Source organism: Vigna unguiculata, chromosome 6 (assembly GCF_004118075.2).
Source record: "Vigna unguiculata cultivar IT97K-499-35 chromosome 6, ASM411807v1, whole genome shotgun sequence".
NCBI classification, from domain to species: Eukaryota; Viridiplantae; Streptophyta; class Magnoliopsida; order Fabales; family Fabaceae; genus Vigna; species Vigna unguiculata.
In genome coordinates, this window is record NC_040284.1 from 5,042,824 (window position 1) to 5,061,795 (window position 18,972).

At 33.4% G+C, this 18,972-nt stretch overlaps 1 protein-coding gene across 2 annotated transcripts in view; it reads left to right on the forward strand.

Annotated features, from left to right (window-relative positions):
- Positions 1 to 16,788: 16,788 nt before the first annotated feature.
- LOC114187572 (ubiquitin carboxyl-terminal hydrolase 13-like) overlaps positions 16,789 to 18,972 on the forward strand; it is a 33,383-nt gene continuing 31,199 nt past the window's right edge. Inside the window, exons 1-4 of one of the 2 annotated variants that reach the window (XM_028075847.1) lie at positions 16,789 to 16,992; positions 17,372 to 17,441; positions 18,022 to 18,172; positions 18,292 to 18,449. In XM_028075847.1, coding sequence (XP_027931648.1) covers positions 16,963 to 16,992; positions 17,372 to 17,441; positions 18,022 to 18,172; positions 18,292 to 18,449 — 409 coding nt within the window. In that variant the 5' untranslated portion in view covers positions 16,789 to 16,962. The remainder of the gene's footprint in view (positions 16,993 to 17,371; positions 17,442 to 18,021; positions 18,173 to 18,291; positions 18,450 to 18,972) is intronic. The other variant, XM_028075848.1, reaches the window with a different exon arrangement.

Consider the following 18,972-nt stretch of genomic DNA (forward strand, 5'->3'; position numbering starts at 1 on the left):
CAGATCCACCTGCAACATCATTTGTTCCTGTGTACTGCGTACACGATCATCACCAAACACAAGCAGATAGGTTGAGCTAACAGAATAAAACATATATATAACAAGTTTATATCTCACACAATCACACCAAAGGAATTCCATCCTTTGATTTCATACCACATGGCCACACCCATGTTAACCGTGTTCTACGTCTTCTAGTGAGTACCTCAAGATGTCTTGATGCCACACCTATCGGTCACAACTGATAGAGCACGTGTGGGAAACCATTGCTACAGATCATACACTGTAACGCCAGGTGGAGTTCCCAAATACGAACATAGTTCGTAACGTCCCAAGACTACCAAACTCGTCAGCTAATGAGTGAGGAGGGCAATCTATCTGGACCCATCCGTACTGGCCACAACCAGCACACTCACACTGGCAACACTCGCCAACCCAAGCTTAACTCAAGGGTTCCTCGTGTTCATCCGCCATCCCGAGCTCAACTCGAGGGATGCCATTCCAAGCTCAACTCGAGGAATGCCACGTGCTTAACCCCTATCCCGAGCTCAACTCAAGGGATACGTTCCAAGCCACAACTCAAGGAACAACAACAAGCCAACCTTTAAGATATCCTAGAAGCCTTGTAGATCACGCACATCATAGTAAGCATAACCACAATCTGCTACCACAAAACTGCCTAACGTTGCTCATGAGGCGCCAGGCGCTGCCCGCCTCCCGACCGCCTGGCGAGGGACACGTACCGCCAGGCGTAAACGCACCTCTGATGCCCATGCCTGCAGTTATCACTTGGCAGGACACTCCTCACCGCTAAGTGTCACGTGTTCCCGTAGCCACTGGTTTTGAAACTATCACCTGGCGGCTCCAAACCTTCCGCCAAGCGATACATCAGTACAGTGAGTTGCACTTGTTATCCCCTTGTAGCCTAATTTTTTCCAAGTTCTTGTAAGTGCTACAACAGAATTTCAACCTCTATTCCCATAACAGTTCCTTGTACCCATGTGCTACTTTCATATACATGTAAGGGTATCCCCAACTCCAACCATGTTATTTCGGCCATTTGCTACAAAGTTATTCCTTTCTAAGAGCTCTAAAAAGATTAGGTAACATCCATGTGTTCCCCACCTCAAACCAGCACACACACACACACACACACACACATATATATATATATATATATATATATATATATATATATATATATATATATATATATATATATATATTCATTTATAGTCCTGGCAACACTTTAATATTTACATTACCTATGATAGCTCCCTGTAGTACCCCTTAACGTTCCATAAACTCTTTTATACGCACATATGATCAATTCGCTTACAAGATAAACTATGAAACCAGCAATCATGCATAACATATATCTCTCGCTAATGACCTTGAAATAAAATCTCCACCGTTCAAAGTTAAGAACTCCATGTTATGGACAACTTGTCAAAATTTCACCTAAATTGGATGGTTAACGAACCAGGAAATGAAGTTTTACGAAAATTGTGCAAACCAGAAAAAAATGGTGATGCCTAGCACCCAGCAATCAGGAACCTTGCGCCTAGCGGTACAAAGCCACCGCCGGGCGGTTCCTATTCTGTGAAAATACAAAAAACAACGTTTTTCGTGAATCAGAGCACCCCTCGCATCTCTGGTATGGCACCTGGCGATAACCAACGTGCCGTCAGGCGGTTCCTGCTGTTCCAGGAACCCCAACATTCTTCTATGCACCTGCAAACCTCAACCCATTCAGCTCCAACTTTTCTAGTTTTAAATCAATTAATGATCCAATAAGCTTCACTCTCCTGTTCAGGTTCATGATTTATTCCTAACTTTCCCAATACATGCAATTTTCATAACAATTACCACTCAACTTGATGTAATTTGGGATAACCCCAAATCATCAACCCTAAATTCGTGTTCATACTAGCTCATCCAATTTGACCACCAATTCCACAAATTTCAAAGGCGTATAATTTCTAATTATTCCCAAGCCATTAGAACTTTGTTTCTCCCCGATCAGAATCATCCCAAAACAATAAAAACATAACAATTGAGTCAATTCGACTCGCGTCGCCTGGCGGGTATTCATCACCGCCAGGCAGTTCATCAAGAAACCCAGAAACTGGATTGCAGGCTTGTGTTGCCTGGCGGTACAGGGCTTCACCGCCAGGCGGTTCCTCTAAGGAACCCAGAAAACACTGAAACTGGGATGCGTCGCTTGGCAGCTATGAGTATCCCGCTAGGCGGTTTCTGGAAATTTCCATAAACATGAAAATTGATCATGGCAGAGGGGAATCATACATATATTCATTACATACATCATGCATTTAATCAAAACACGTAAAATTAGCGTAGTCTAGCTCCCCTAACCTAGATTCCTTAGCTAAATTTTGAAATTTGGAGAGCTCCCTTGATCACCAATGGCTTGCCTTAGTTTCCTTCTATTCCACCTCTATACTTCACTTAACACACCAAATTCTCTCTCTAAATTCTCTCTCAATTTTTCCAGAACAAAGGCAGCCACAAACACTCTCTATTTCTCTTTAATTGGTCACTAAAAGTTGTCTTAATTGGCAATGATGATAGAAAAACAAAAATGGCATTAAGCTAGCTAATTGCCATTCATGATCACTTAGTGGCTATTTTTCCAACCCTTTAAATTGCCTTCACGTGGCTTCTAGGGTTCCCAGCCCTTCTCATCTTTACAAAAAATAAGTTTAGCAAAAAAAAAAGAAAGTATACTTGGGTTCTACCAAGGTTTGAACCCATAACCATGCCAATGTCAAAACAATGCACAACCAATTCAACCAATTCATGTTTTATGATAATTCATATAATTCTATGATTTCAATATCACTCAACATGATCATGCATATTATTAAAAATAATAATAAATCAAATAACACACAATTGGCATACATAGGACTTGAACCTAAGTCCTCTCACACAATAAAATACTCTCAACCATTTAAGCTAGTACTATTCCCCATCATACATGTCAGAATTAAATGCCATAAAGGCTCCCACTACCCGCATTTATTAATTAATTATTTAATTAATTAATTAATTAATTTTCACGGGTCTTACACAATGTGCTTCATTTGGCAAATGATATAATACATGTTTCTCCTTGCTTCGTCTAATAAACAAAGTCGTTAACATATGATATGCATGCACATGGTGTTTTAAGCTAACATTGTACCCAATGAAAATCTTTGTGTTTATTCTGTGTTGTAGAGAATGTTCTCATCTTCACATATACCAATAAGACATCACAAACCATAAGTTAATATAAAAATATTTTGAAAGACACCTTAAAACCACTTCATGCTAACAAACAATTTGACGTACCCCATGTCAACTTTGGAAAGGTTATTTGCCTCATACCACTATAAGAAAATGCATCATTAGTAACCCAATTTAGTGACTAAAATATGTTAGTCACTATAGTGACCAATTTAGATACTAATTTAAAAAATAAAAAATTATTGGTTATTAAAATAGTCACTATTATAAATAAAAAATATATAATTAGCCACTAAATTGGTCAGTAATTAATTAGAAACCAATTTAGAAACTAAGTCAATTTGGTAGCTAAAACCTAGGTAGCTAATTTTTAGTGACCAATTTCATTTGGTAGCCAAAACCATGAAAGCTAATTTTAAAGACCAATTTAGTGACTAATTATAATTTTTTATTCATAATAGTGACTATTTTAGTAACCAATAATTTTTTAATTTGTGAATTAGTATCAAAATTTGTCACTATAGTGACTACCAACTTTTGGTCACTAAAATTAGTTATTGAAGAAGCATTTTCTTGTAGTGTACAATATTATCTTTCTCTTCAGTTTGGTTGAAAACTTCCTGAATAAGGCTTTATAAGTCAGGCCCACTATTATAATGTTGCTTAAGTGGGTAGTAGCTACACAAAGAAGTTGAGGGTTCTAAATATTGGATTTAGTAAGACATATTTCATCATCCAAAAAGTGGCTAAAGCCTCAAAGCAAATGTGGGAAATTTGGCACCCATTATATTGATGAAAAGAATTGATGGACTACTACCAAAATTCAATTACTAATGGATTTTACCACGAAATGGTCAAAACCTAAAATGGATGGTGGGAAATTGGCTACTATTTTACTGGCAAAATAACCAAAATATTATTACAAAAATTCAATTACTGACAATTTTTGCTAACAAATGTATTAACGATGGAAAGTTATACACATATACATTGAAACTGCAAATCATTTACTTCATTTTTGTAGTTAAGGAACCCACGAAAATATCTATTAGTAATAAAAGTTCTAGAATTCGCTAATATTTTTTGTCAGTAAATTTATTTTAACAACGAATTATTATTCATCACTTTTATTCTGTTAGTAAATATATAATTTCTTGGAATGAATAGAAATTGACACAATGATGGAAAAGTAAATGGAATAAGGATAAGATTGGTTAGTATTTGTCTTACCAAATGTACACAACATAGAAGGTTATCTATAACCCTACAAGTCTCTTACCACAATCCCTTGGATGCTCCAAGAAAGGAAGAAGAAGGAAAGACTAGTAAGTGCATTGGTTCAATTGTAGTACTAACTATCGTATCCACGTGGATTTGATAAGCTTTTATCAAAACTCATTATGCTATTTGAAAATTTGTAATTAAAAAATTGTTTGAATGTAAAATATGATGATGATGATCCAAAAATTCAAAGTTAAAATTGAATAACTCAATGATATAAAAGTTGTTAGGATTAGACTTCACTACTTTGTTCTTATGCACATTTATTGTTTTATTGGATTAGCAAGGTTTATTCATTTTTCTTGGAAGTACACTAATGTAATCGTAGACCTATGTTTGCAACCTAGGACCTAAAAGCATTATAACTCAGGATGAATTATCCACGTCTTGGTGAAAATGCTCTTACTATAAAAATGAGACTCTTTAACCAGCTAGAGCATATAGGTGCATGTTTACCACCTAACAACATTAGATGATTCAATTGGAACTATAAGACGAATTAGCTTTCGCCTATATCGAGTTATATATGCAATGAATGACTGATAAGTTAATCACACATGAAATGGGAATTGAATCACTAAAATATGAAAGAACACTTAAATAAAAAAATAAAATAGTACAAATGCATAAGTTTCGAGAGCTACATCCAATCTCAACACTTGAAATTTCAACAACTCATGATGATTTTAAGAATTAATATTAAAAGTTGTTGTCAATTCCTCGTGTCTTCTATAATCTAAGATATATTACAAGTGAAGTGAGATAGAGAGACTCTAGAGTGAGAAACTTGAATCTACAATGGAATTTTGGATATCAAATAAGGGGTTTTGCCCTTTAGTTTGTAGAAATTTGGGAGTTGGTTGCAACTCCAAACATGGTGCTCCATCTTGTGAGCTTTCCTTTCATGGAGGGTTTCGTTAAAGTTCAGACTTTGTTCTTATGGTTCAATCACGAAGCTTTCTTCAATGGTAGGTTTCCTCCATGATTGAGCTCTAGAACTTGGTGCTTGAGGTTGCTTCAAGGTGAAGTTTTCCTCACGTGACTTAGGCATCATCTTCTCTACTTTAGCCTTGGAAGTAAAATTTGAATCTTCTTGAAACCACCTTTCCATGCTCAAGCTGTGATTATGGGGCTCAAGCAGTTGTGTTCTATTTCTTCTAATTCTGTAGAAATTCATAAAAATGCATTAATTTTACCACACATGTTCCTATCCTCTTGATTTCAGTGAATTGTAAGTAAAAGAGAGTAAAATCCTCAATATATGCAATATAATCGATCAAGTTGAGTGTTAAAATGCATGTGAATTATAGGTAAAATGAGCATTTATGAGAGACCAATTAAGAAAACTTAATTGAGGAAATAACACTCACACAAAAAGCCTTCAGAAGAACTCAATTGATTTCTCATTTAAATGTAATTGTATAAGGCATCTATTATCTCTTTTTTTAGGACAATGAGTCACACCGTAGCCCTAATTTGAGGCATGAAACTCCATTCTATGCATAGGTTCCTAAGGTTAACTAATCTAACCTAGGTTAGCCTATTCCAATATCTAAATAAAAATTTTGTTAGGCAAGATTAGTTCAAAATAATGTTGTAATATATGTATAGTTTCAAATTAATATTTTCCACATTCTCATTATGCTTTATAAGAGTCCTTATGGTCTTCTTGACTTTATAAGGATCCTCTTCTAACTCTCTAGTTTTACTTTTTGTTAAAAACTCCCCTATGAGTTGCATGTATTTGTTTGATCCTTTTCTCCCTTTCTCATTCTTTTGTCATGCCTCTTATAGTTACTTCTACATGCATGTTTACGCTTGAATTCATGATACCATCAAAAGGTATAACTTAGCTTTGCTTAATTTTCTCAGATTTAAAACCAAAGAGAAAGTAAGAAAATTCACCATATAAGACTTTATCTTCATCTTTTCTAAATATTTATGATTTTAGAAAATTTAAAATTCTCGGATAAATTTTTAGAATCATAAAGTTAGTAGTAATGAAAACTATTTGTAGAAACATTTACAAAGTAGCCTAATAGATTATGTTAATCATTAATCTTGACCAAGATGGAAAAATGTACGACGAAAACTTATTTAATTTACATTTAAAATGTATCAAGCAAGTTACTTTTGGCACAGATACAATACACTAGTTTATAAACATTTACATTTCATTTGGAGTGCATTTCGATCTTTAATTTTGACACTAAATGGTGATAAATAGTTGTCGCAACCGAAATCGCGACGGGACAACGAACCAAAAATTAAAATTTTGTATAAAAGAGAGTTTGGAGTCGCCACCATGGTTATTATAGGAAACTATGGAAAAACCAGATTTTGGATCCGCGAGTCGGTTACGCATGGGGAAGGTATTAGCACCCCACAACGTCTGTCATAAGACGGTACCTTTAATTAAATGTGCAAAAGTTATGTGGTTTTTTCAAAATATTTAATTTTCCCCAAAAATATTAATAAAATAATGTACAAAAAACAACAAAACTATTTTTTTGATTTTTTTGGGCCCGACGAGGATTGATCCTCGCTCCTACGTATCTCAATGTGAATGGAGAATCAAGGTTACGTAGTTCTTTTTGAAAAGCTATTTGGAAATTATTTGAAAAATGATTTAATTTGTTTTATAATTTTGAAAACCTTTTATTTAAATTTTAGTATTATTTTAAAATTGGTGTCACGCGACGCGAGCGGCCGAACAGACACTTGAAATAAATTCTTTTTTTTCTAACTTTTATTTTTTTAATCATTGATAAATTTTTTATAATTTTTAAAGTAGTTGTGGATGTCATTGCGACGTGAGCAATCAAATAGATATAAAAGAGTAAAAAAAGAATTATTTTTTTATTTTTAGAAAAAACAAAAGTCTAAATTGGATGTCATGCGACGGGAGTGGTCGGGCAGACAATAAAGAAAGGGAAAAATATTTTTTATGATTAAAAAAAGAATGAAAATTGAAAAAAACTAAATTAAAAAAATGAAAGAATTGAGAGTGATGTACCTTAAAAAAATTTCCAATATCTCCTCACCTTTTCTCTTTTCTTTTTTGTTTTTGCTTCCTTTTCTAATTTTTGTTTGTTTTTCCAATAGAGATAAAGATAAGAGGTGTCTACGTGGGTGGTAATGAGAGGAAGAGAGAGTGTAGAGAATGTTTTCTTCTTTTTTTTCTACCTCCTTCAATATGTTTTTTTGTAAGAGAGATAAAAAAGGAGGTGTGTATGTGGGAGTGGTGATCGAAAAGAATTAGAGAAGTGTAGATAATCTTTTTCGATCATGACAGAGTGCTTATTTATATTCACACCTTGCAATATCAATGCAATCTCAATCTTAATTGTAATGAACAATATAAGGAAAGAATTGTTTATGATAGCAGCAAATTATGGGGATGAAATCTCAGCAAATCAGAGCACAAAATGAATCATTATCAGTTCTCAGCAAATTATCATTGATGACTTTTTTTGAAATGATTTTCAATGATTTTGTGGAGTGTGATGATGATATGATGATGCATGACATGTTATGATTTTCTTTTTGAAACTATATGATATGCTTGCATGGATGCGTGAATGCATGAGTGGAATTTGCTCTTTTTTTTCATTTTTTCAATTTTCATAAATCTAAGAAATGTTGGAGGAGTTATGCATATGCACACGTTAAGAATCATTGATGATGTATGACATGCTATGATTTTCTTTTTAAACCTAGATGATGATGCATGCATGGATGCGTGGATGCATGGGTGGAATTTGCTTTTTTTCATTTTCCTTTATTTTAATTTGAGAGCAAAGAAAACTAGGCTTAGAGGCTAGAAAAACAACTATAAGGCCAGACAAAACTGGATTTAGGGGCCAATGTGGAAACTGGGCTTGGGGCCAGTGTGGAAACTGGGCTTGAGGTTAGTGTGAAATCTGGGCTTAGGAACTAGTGTGGGAATTGGACTTGGGGGCCAGTGGAAATTGGGCTTGGGGGGCCAGTGTGGAAACTGGGCTTGAGGTTAGTGTGAAATCTGGGCTTAGGAACTAGTGTGGGAATTGGACTTAGGGGCCAATGGAAATTGGGCTTAGGGTATATTGGTCATTCATATAAATGAAAAGGACCAAAATTTGAGAAACATCATAGAAACCAAATTGTGTATTTTTTTTAAATTTTCTTCCTTCTAAAACGCAAGGATTCAATAACCATTCATATGAGTGAAGAGGGTTTTGATTGGAAAGGTGTAAACTATTTTATTCAAAAAGATGAATGATTCATGTATGCATAGCTTGGTATGATGTATGAATTACCTTATGTATGAATTTTCTTTTGCATTTTTTAAAAAAAAACATTCGAATTGTTCCCTAATTCATTATTATTTCGAATTCATGGAATTATTCTACTTTGATTTTTTTTTTACTTTTTTTTAAATCATTTCTTTGGTCTAATCAATTTACTAACAAACATTTTTTTAATCATTTCTTTTGAAACACTATTTGAATGACATGCATGAAATTGCCAAGGGCTTGGAAAGGCTTGGATGAGGTGATGAAGATTAACTGGGGAGTTCCCCAATTTGAATTGGTCTCGGGGCACAAAATATGTTTGGGCTTTCCCAGTTATTGATGGTATGAAGGAGATGATGGGGACTTCCAAAAAAAAATTGCCCCTGGTGTGAGAGCCTAGGATGGTCTTAGGGTGCAAAAGCGCGTTTGACTTTTCCCAATTGAGGAGATTGAAAAATGATGAGGTCTTCACAAGTTGCCCCCATAATGTGATCAGAGTCTTCAATGTAAATAAATGCCCCAATTCAAAATGAATGATGGGGATATATGAATCACAAACAAAGTGATTGCCCCAGTTTGGGTTTGGGATTGATAAAGATGGACTATGTTAAGCTTGGTCAAGGTTTAGGCTTAGAGCAGAGGATATTGTATGAACAAAAATGGAATTTCATGAAGAATGAATTGAAAGGGGACAACCCAAATTTAACCAGATTGCTTGATTGCCTATGTTGATTTTGGAGCTTTGAAAACATGTCAACCAAACATAAACTGCTCTGGTGTTTAAAAGAAAGTCTCTGAACACACTTTTTCAATCTTTTTTTTTACCTTTTGTATAGAACAAACCTGTTAGCAAATCAAAATTTTCTTCTAAATTAAAACCTTCGAAAGATAACAACCAATCTTTGATCTGTGTGGACTTTATTAAGCTTGTATCGTGGCCCATGCTAGGGGTATGGAAGTGAATGATAGTAAAGGCCCAAACAAGTGATGTGAGGGTTGTTTCAAATAAGGATCTTTGAATAATGTTTCATTCAATATTTATTTGACTTCATTTCGTTCACCTTTTTTTTATATCTTTCTTGATATGACCAATAATATTTCTTTTCTTGTTGTTGATATTTTTGTATTGGTGAACTACTAGTCAGATGAAATAAATGCAAACATTATGTCAACCCTCAATGGGAGGGTGATCCTTGTTTAGGGTAATTTGAAAAAAAAAATTAAGGCTCAAATTGGGTAGCAAAGGATAATCACTTTTGTTTTTTTGTGTTGATAAAGAAACATGGCCACACATCATTTCAAATCATGGTTGTTTTTCTCAACAAAAAATTTAATTCAGAAGAAAATAATTTAGTTCATGTAACAGGATATCCCTTGTTTTGTTCTTTTTTTCACTTTTTTTTGTCTTATTTTTTGCCTAGACTGTCCTTCAAAGTTTTTAGTCTAGTTGACTTTTCTTCATTTTTTTTTATGTTCAGAGAGTTTCTTGAAATCATTTTAAGATATGTGTCCACTTTATGATGATCCTAAATGAAAACAAGGTTTATGGTGGAAGAGAGATAGATAGGGGAATAGATTTGAGCAATTTCATGCATGCAAGATTAGATGGGTACTTCAAAAGAAATGATAATAAACAATATTTTATTTCTTTATTAAATCCATTGATTTAACCAAAGAAGTTTTATTATTTACTCATTTTTTATAAGAAATATTCCAAGAAATCGGTGACAAGCAAAATGGGAAACACATTGAATTTATTTTAGTGCATTTTTTTTTATTTTCCAAAATTTATGCTGATGCATGCTATGTGTTTGAATCTTTGGATAAGGTATCATGAATGACCACAAAATGGAATGCAATTTATGTTTGTGCCTCGTAGGACACTTATTCACATGATATGCTAATGAAATGTATGTTTATGGCTAATAATGGTGTGATTGTGATGAATTTATTATTATATTAGGAAAGATGAGGGTAAAAGACGCAAATAGTCTCCCTTTAGTGCCTTTATTTAACATGGGTTTGACACTTAAAGTTCTAAGGGAAAGTATATGTGCTCACAAGGATAATTCCCTAAAACCTAAATATCAGGGTCACTAGAGCTATGACCCACTTCATGGCATTTCCCACGACAGTTGGTAAACAACAAGAAGTGGGAGTACCAATGACGCAAATAAACTCTAGCTGGGGTTCTCACAATGACCACTTGGGAAGTACATCCACTGTGACACTACTACACAATCCCCTCTAATTCTAAGCAACTCAGACCCGGGTATAGGGCCCCACTCATGTAATGAATAAAATGTGTGTGTGAAGGGAGAACACAATGTATACCCAAACCCACACCTAGCAATTATTCCAAATACAAAAAATAAAGAAGAATATACACATACAATTATTCTAAATATAAAAAAAAGATAAAAAACCACATACCCCAAAAAAATGAGAACGAAAAAATATGCAAAAAAACCACATCAATTTTGCACATCCAAATAAATGGTCTGACTCTCTAGCATCCCCAGTGGATTCGTCATCTGTCGCAATCGAAATCGCGACGGGACGACGAACCAAAAATTAAAATTTTGTAAAAAAGAGAGTTTGGAGTCGCCATCATAGTTATTATAGGAAACTATGGAAAACCATAAAAAAGAGCAAGGTCTGCGAAAAACCAGATTTTGGGTCCGCGAGTCGGTTACGCATGGGGAAGGTATTAACACCCCACAACGTCCGTCATAAGACGATACCTTTAATTAAATGTGCAAAAGTTATGTGGTTTTTTCAAAATATTTAATTTTCCCCAAAAATAGTAATAAAATAATGTACAAAAAACAACAAAACTATTTTTTTGATTTTTTTGGGCCCAACGAGGATTGATCCTCACTCCTACGTATCTGCATGTGAATGGAGAATCAGGGTTACGTAGTTCTTTTTGAAAAACTATTTGGAAAATTATATGAAAAATGATTTAATTCTTTTTATAATTTTGAAAAACTTTTATTTAAATTTTAGTATTATTTTAAAATTTGTGTCACGCGACGCGAGTGGCCGAACAAACACTTGAAATAAATTCTTTTTTTCTAACTTTTATTTTTTTAATCATTGATAAATTTTTTATATTTTTTAAAGTAGTTGTGGATGTCATTGCGACATGAGTAATCAAATAGATATAAAAGAGTAAACAAAGAATTATTTTTTTATTTTTAGAAAAAACAAAAGTCTAAATTGGATGTCATGCGACGCAAGTGGTCGGGCAGACAATAAAGAAAGGGGAAAAAAAATTTATGATTAAAAAAAGAATGAAAATTGAAAAAAACTAAATTAAAAAAATGAAAGAATTGAGAGTGACGTACCTTAACAAAATCTCCAATATCTCCTCACCTTTTCTCTTTTCTTTTTTGTTTTTGCTTCCTTTTCTAATTTTTGTTTGTTTTTTCAATAGAGATAAAGATGAGGGGTGTCTACGTGGGTGGTAATGAGAGGAAGAGAGAGTGTAGAGAATGTTTTCTTCTTCTTTTTCTACCTCCTTCAATATGTTTTTTTGTAAGAGAGATAAAAAAAGAGGTGTGTATGTGGGAGTAGTGATCGAAAAGAATTAGAGAAGTGTAGAGAATCGTTTTCGGTCATGATAGAGTGCGTATTTATATTCACACCTTGCAATATCAATGCAATCTCAGCCTTAATTGTAATGAACAATATAAGGAAAGAATTGTTTATGATAGCAGCAAATTATGGGGATTAAATCTCAGCAAATCAGAGCACAAAATCAATCATTATCAGTAACAAATCAGAGCACAAAATCAATCTTAATTAGTAATATTGATTCTTACCATTTGAAGAGATATTGCCTCTAATTATTATTATATAACTAATTTCTTTAACAAAGTTAGAAAATATTTGAGTTATTGAGCTCATGAGAAGGAGTGTGGTAATTAATAACAAATTGGGCTCTTTCTCCTTTTTTTCTCTCTTTTTTTCTAAAATTAAAGTTTGAAAATATTTGAAGAAAATTTTGTTTCACATTTTTTTTTATTAACTAAAAACCTTTTTTTATTTTTTTATTTTATTTTTTTTGTGAAAATAAATTTATTCACCCGAACGAAATTGGGTGTTGACAATAGCCTTCAATTTTATTTGAGAGTTTACTTTTGAATATATGAGATAATTGAAATTACTTTTGTTCAAATCTTTTTCTCCTTTAAAAATTACCTTAGAAGAAACTATATTTTGACTTTTAGAGAATTTATATTATGTTAAAAGCTTTGAAAAGCTATTCCAATACCTCATTAGTTTCAAAATTTTGTTGCACATTCCTTGCTACATGGCTTCAATTTTCAAGCTATTAAAACAATGAAGTTCATTATTTAACATGTTATTTCATAAAAGTCCTTGATTCTTTTCCTATTAAGTATCTATTAAGCTGGTTCAATTTAGAAAGGGATTAAAATTGTTTAAAACAATTTTAATTAACTTTATTTAGACAATAATCCACTTAGTTATGCAAAATTTGAACTAATTCATAAAGTGGGTTTTATATGTTACAGGAAAAGAGAAAAAAAGGCTCAAAGCATAAGTGCTCAAAATAAAAACTCGCACATATTATCTCGTGGTGGGTATAGAAAACTTAAAGAGAAGATAATGTTAGAAAAGAAAAAATCTAGGCCCCCACCTTCTGAGGGTGAAGATACTAAGCCTCCTTCACCACCGTCACGTCATCAAAAGTGGAAGTTAGCCCGTCTACGCACATCGGGCAACTACACTTCTAAATCTGCATGAGAAATCTCTGAGAAAATTGTAAGATGCAATTCTTATCTAAATAGCTCATTCATGTTTTATATTGTATTTTTTTTTTATAAATTTTTTTGTTACATTGTAGGATTCATTGGTTGAGTAGAGCTCCCAAGGAGGATTCACTCTAGAAGATCGTCATGACATACTTACTGCTGTAATTGGACGGCCTGAGCACCTTGGACGTGTGCATGGTGCTGGATCAGGAGTCGGCATACGCCAATTTTTTTGTTCCTCCTCTCGTCAGTCTTCATGCAATCATGGTGCTAGTTATGAAGAAAGAATGAAGGAAATAATCACTACGAGGGTGAGAGAAGAACTTATGTGCCAATTTGAGCATTATGACATTCGTTTGCCAATGGATCCTCCGCCAGAACTAGACACATTTGTGCCTCCCACGGGTAAATCTGTTTTCTATAAGTTATGAATTGAATAAAGGATATTTAATAAAATAATTGAATAACATTAATAAATCGTTGACTCTAACAGGTAGAAGTGGAAATGATAGTTGTTTAGCTCCACCCGGGGATGACATGGATGACACTCATCCATGTCAGCTATATATTTGGGATGGTACAGAGAAGACACTAGTGGCTCATGGAAAAGTATTTGTGGCAGCCACAATTCTTCATGGCATGGAGTTATCAGAGGATGAGGTTAAGGTCAAGGTCATGGTAGAGGAGGTTCTCGTGTTGTTTGCTTTAGTTCTTGTGCCAACAGATGAGATATATATTGTGGCACATGCATTCCAATGTTTCCTCGCCTAGCCTAGAGATTTGGTTGTTTCTGACCCCCCCGGTACAGACTCTTAAACCCACCATATACTAAATTTTTAAGTTTATATGTTTATTATATTCAAACTTAAATTATATTCCATTTTAACTGAAATTGCATCATTATAGGAAAAACCTCAACCAAAGAAGATTCTTCTCTTTTTGGACTATCTTCTTGGTGCATTGCTCCAACTTGCAGAAATCATAGATGATAAGCCGATGCAGGTTCCTTGGGATGCTAACATTTTTGGGAGAGACCTTGAGATCTCACTTTACTTGCATTCCCAAGATGTCTTGGAGCTTGCACGGGGACAAGAGGAACTGAATATTACCATTATATATAGTTATTTGATATATTTATCTATTTACTTATATCAAATCAATTTTATGTTTAGGTATTTGTCTGGTGTCACTGAAATTATGGGGCTGAATGATCTATATGGGTTTGTAGACCCCTAACTCACTCATGAAGGCAACAAGTTTGATGACATCCAATCATATGTGACCGAATGCTTTCAACGCAGAAAAAAAAATTTATTTTGTCCCTTATGTTGCTGGGTAAGTCATTTTTGTTAACTTATGAATATAATCTGTCATTTTAATTCATAACAATGAATTTATTTTCTTCTCAGACGTCATTGGCAGTTACTTGTGGTTTCCATAAGGGAGAACCTTGTTGTGTGGTTTTGCTCTTTGCACCGCCCTCCCCCCAACCATCTTAGACAAGTGATAGATTGGTAAGAACTCAATCTCAATCTTATGAATATGACATGTTATATAAAAGTATCCTAACTTATTCCCTTTATCATAGTTCAATTATTGGACATAACATGTTGTTAGGGAGATCAACGACTATCTTGCATTGTCACTTTGCTAGAATGATACCATATTATATTTTGTTTCTATTACTTGTGTCACGTTAGATAGTTAATAGAAACATTTAACTACATTGAATAGATAATTTTTTTTAATAAAGACTCAAATGAATGCTTCCAAATCTACTAGCGACTCAAAATATAATTAAATCAAATTCCTATCATTATTAAACTAAATTAAATTATTTAGTTTAAACTTAAGATTTGTAAGATTTTAGAATAAACATATTATTTCTTTTACTGATGTGGTTTGGTGATGTCGAAGGCTATAAGCACATGCCAATTACAAGTTAAATTAGATGTACTAAAGTTAATGATGAAATAAAGTATACTAAGAAGAAACAGAATGCATTATGAAAAAAAATATATCAATTATTTCTAATAACTTTGATGAAATTGAAATTTTCAAAGTGGGAAGAAAAAAGACCAAGATTTGAGATATCTTAAAAATGTTTTAAGATTCCATTATGTCATAAAAAACCTTTAAAAACTTCAAATCAGACCTCTATTTAATGGTGTGTTTGCAATGATAAAAATAGAATGAAAATGAGAATTTCAGTAAATAAAATAATATTCAAACATTAAAAGTCATAATTCATCCGACTTTAAACGTTATGTAAATTAGTTTGTAAAATTTAATTATTAAATACTTTAATTTGATTTGATTGTGAAATGAACAAGAGAAATAAATAAATAGAAATGATAAAAATGTTGATGTAAAAAAATATAATATTTGAATAAATAAAAGTAAAATAATTTTTCTCTCTCTTCATCTATTTTTGTAATTAAAAAAGTAGATTGAAACAAATAAATTTTTTTGATAAAAAGTGTTTTTGTACTAAGTACAACTCTGACTTTAGATAAACATTTTTTCTGCCGTGTTATTTTAACAAAATTATTCATTATTTTTCATTACAAATATTTATTTAAATAACAAAAACATAAATCATGACTTTTTTCTATTTGAATATTTAATGTTTGATATTTTTCTCTGTCACAAAAAATTTCCTTTTTACGTATTGTCTTCCAAAAAAAAAAAACAATATTTCTGTCTATCTCTCTTTTTTTTTTCCTTTATATTTACGTTCCATTCTATGACATTTGTAAACAAACAACATAAAAATAGAATCTACAGTTTTGCTTAAAAATCTGGAACAATAATTCTAAAATGTAGCTGCAAATCACTTGACAATATATAATACATGTATCTCATTAATTGGACCAATACATCTTCACTCTAAATTAAAACACACCTGACAGCATTTTAATAAATGACTAATGATTAGGTATGTAATGAAATAATAAAATAAAATTCGTTTTCCGTTTTAATAAAATTTTTGATATATTAACCATAGTCTTTATTCTAAACTATTTTATATTGCTTATTTAAAATTTTACGAAGTTAAAATACACTTTACTGAAATAAAAAAAAAATGAATGATTATTTTATATTAAAAGGTATGACCCCAAAGCATAAGTAAATTTCATTTATACCCTAAGATTCATGAGTTTCTAAGAACTAGGTCCACAGTCCCAAAGGTGAAATCCCTGTTTTGTCCAAACCCCAAATAAAGACCAAAGACCTCTTTCGTTCTCTTTTCTCTGGAACAAGCTCTTCTGGTGTTGATCTCGTTTTCTCAAACACACTACTCTTTCTCCCTCTCCACTCTCTCTCTCTTTCTCTTTCTCTCTAACGATAACCCTCGCAGGTTCCAATTCACCATGACCGTGATGATGCCAGCACCCATTGATGTAAGCGTTCGTTCCCTAACCTTAAACGCACACAGATACACACTCGCTCTGCGCGCATCGTTTCGCTCCTATTTATTCTCAATCTTAACTCGCGTGTTGTGCTTATCTTCAAGCGATTCTTCGCCCAACCGCGAGTCGTGTTAATCAATTTGGTTTTATCCACTTCCGAGTGGTGCACTGACGGGGCTTCGGTTTCGTTTTTTTCTTTATCTGTTTTGTCGTTGTTTTGATCTGAGAGAGTGAGCGTTTTGGGCAATTTTGCGATTTGTAGTGCAGTTTGGGGTTTCGATTTTAGGGCTTTGCCTTTACGATTGGGGGTTCGGTGTGCGTTGCGGTGGATCCGAACTTGGGTGACGTTGTTGGTTTTTGTTTTGTGCAGCAGCAAGAGGACGAGGAGGTGCTCGTGCCGCACACGGATTTGCCTGAGAACAATCACCAACCTATGGAAGGTAGTTCTCTTTTCGTGTTCTTGCGATTTCTTTGATCTGGACTTTTAGTTTTTTTTGTTTTTTGTTTTTAATTTTGGGTCAAGGAGCCGGGGTTTTTTCAGCGTCGTTAGCTTCTGTGTCATTTAATTGAATTGTTTTGGAGGTTCGGGGAAATGGTTTATGCATTCCTGCTTGGAGAGAGAGTGGGAGAGATGAGTCAAAAATTGGTTTAAGGATTTTAGGGTGGGCTAGTTTTTTGTTTTTAAAGTGAAGGACGTTCGCTAGCGAGTCTATGCTTTGAGATTTTTATTTAATTTTAATAAGAAACGTTTTTCAGCTGAAGTTTCAGAACGGAAATAATTTGAATCCAATCATTGGTTGATTTGTATTTGAAAGTTGTGCGGTTTTGATGCAATTGTTTATTGTGTAATTAATTGGGTAACTTCATTTTACTTTTGTTCCTGGTTTGCTATTGGAGGGTCTGGTTCGGTTAGGGTCACACTTTTTTATTTCTTTGGGGGCTACTTTATGGTTTCAGCTCATTCCAGATGTGATAGGTGATTTTTCCTTTTTTTTTTTCTGTTTCTTTGATGATCGTTAGTTGTAGCTCAACCTGAAACTGCCAATGCTGTGGAGAGTCAGCCTGTTGAGGATCCTCCATCGTCTAGATTCACATGGAGAATTGACAACTTTTCGAGGCTGAATACGAAGAAGCTCTATTCGGAAATATTTGTTGTTGGTGGCTATAAATGGTATTTTTCTGAGATTTACTAAACTGGTTAATAATTGCCAATTTTCTTGAATATGATCTTGTATGTATACTTATCTCCAGTGAATATCGCTTTCAAACTTGTTTTTTTTTTCTTCACAGGCGTGTGCTTATTTTCCCAAAAGGAAACAATGTGGAGTATTTGTCCATGTATTTGGATGTTGCAGATTCAGCTAGTTTGCCCTATGGTTGGAGTAGATATGCACAGTTTAGCTTGGCAGTTGTTAATCAAATCCATAATAAGTATTCTGTGAGAAAAGGTAGTCCCTGCAGTTTGATCTTTACACTTTTACAAGATGACATAGATTAGCCATAGGTGTAGATTGGAAAGAGCATTGCTGGAATTGAAGGTATAGAATCTTGATAGGTTTTTATTGCAAGTAGTGGATGGAAGAGCATTTGATATCTCCTTGCATAATAAATATTCTGTTATAATTAGCCAATTAGCTATACATCATTTTCTGATAAACCTTGTGACACCTTTGCTCATTCCATAGTTTATATTTTGTTTCATAGTTAATTTTCTGTATCTTACCGTTTGGTAGTGGAGCTTTGGGTTGGGGTGAGGTTATTGTTAGCAGATGTTTAAATTCATCATATACATATGACATGGTTCATATCGTGGTTAATCTTTAGTTCCTCCCTCTTGCACCTTGTTTAAAAATTTGGTGGAGAATGAGATTATGAGTTGTATAGTTTATGGTGTTATTTGTCTCAATTAGTTTGTCAAAAGAGGAATTGAAAATGCACAGGCTTTTGGATTTATTATAGGCTTGTTGTAAC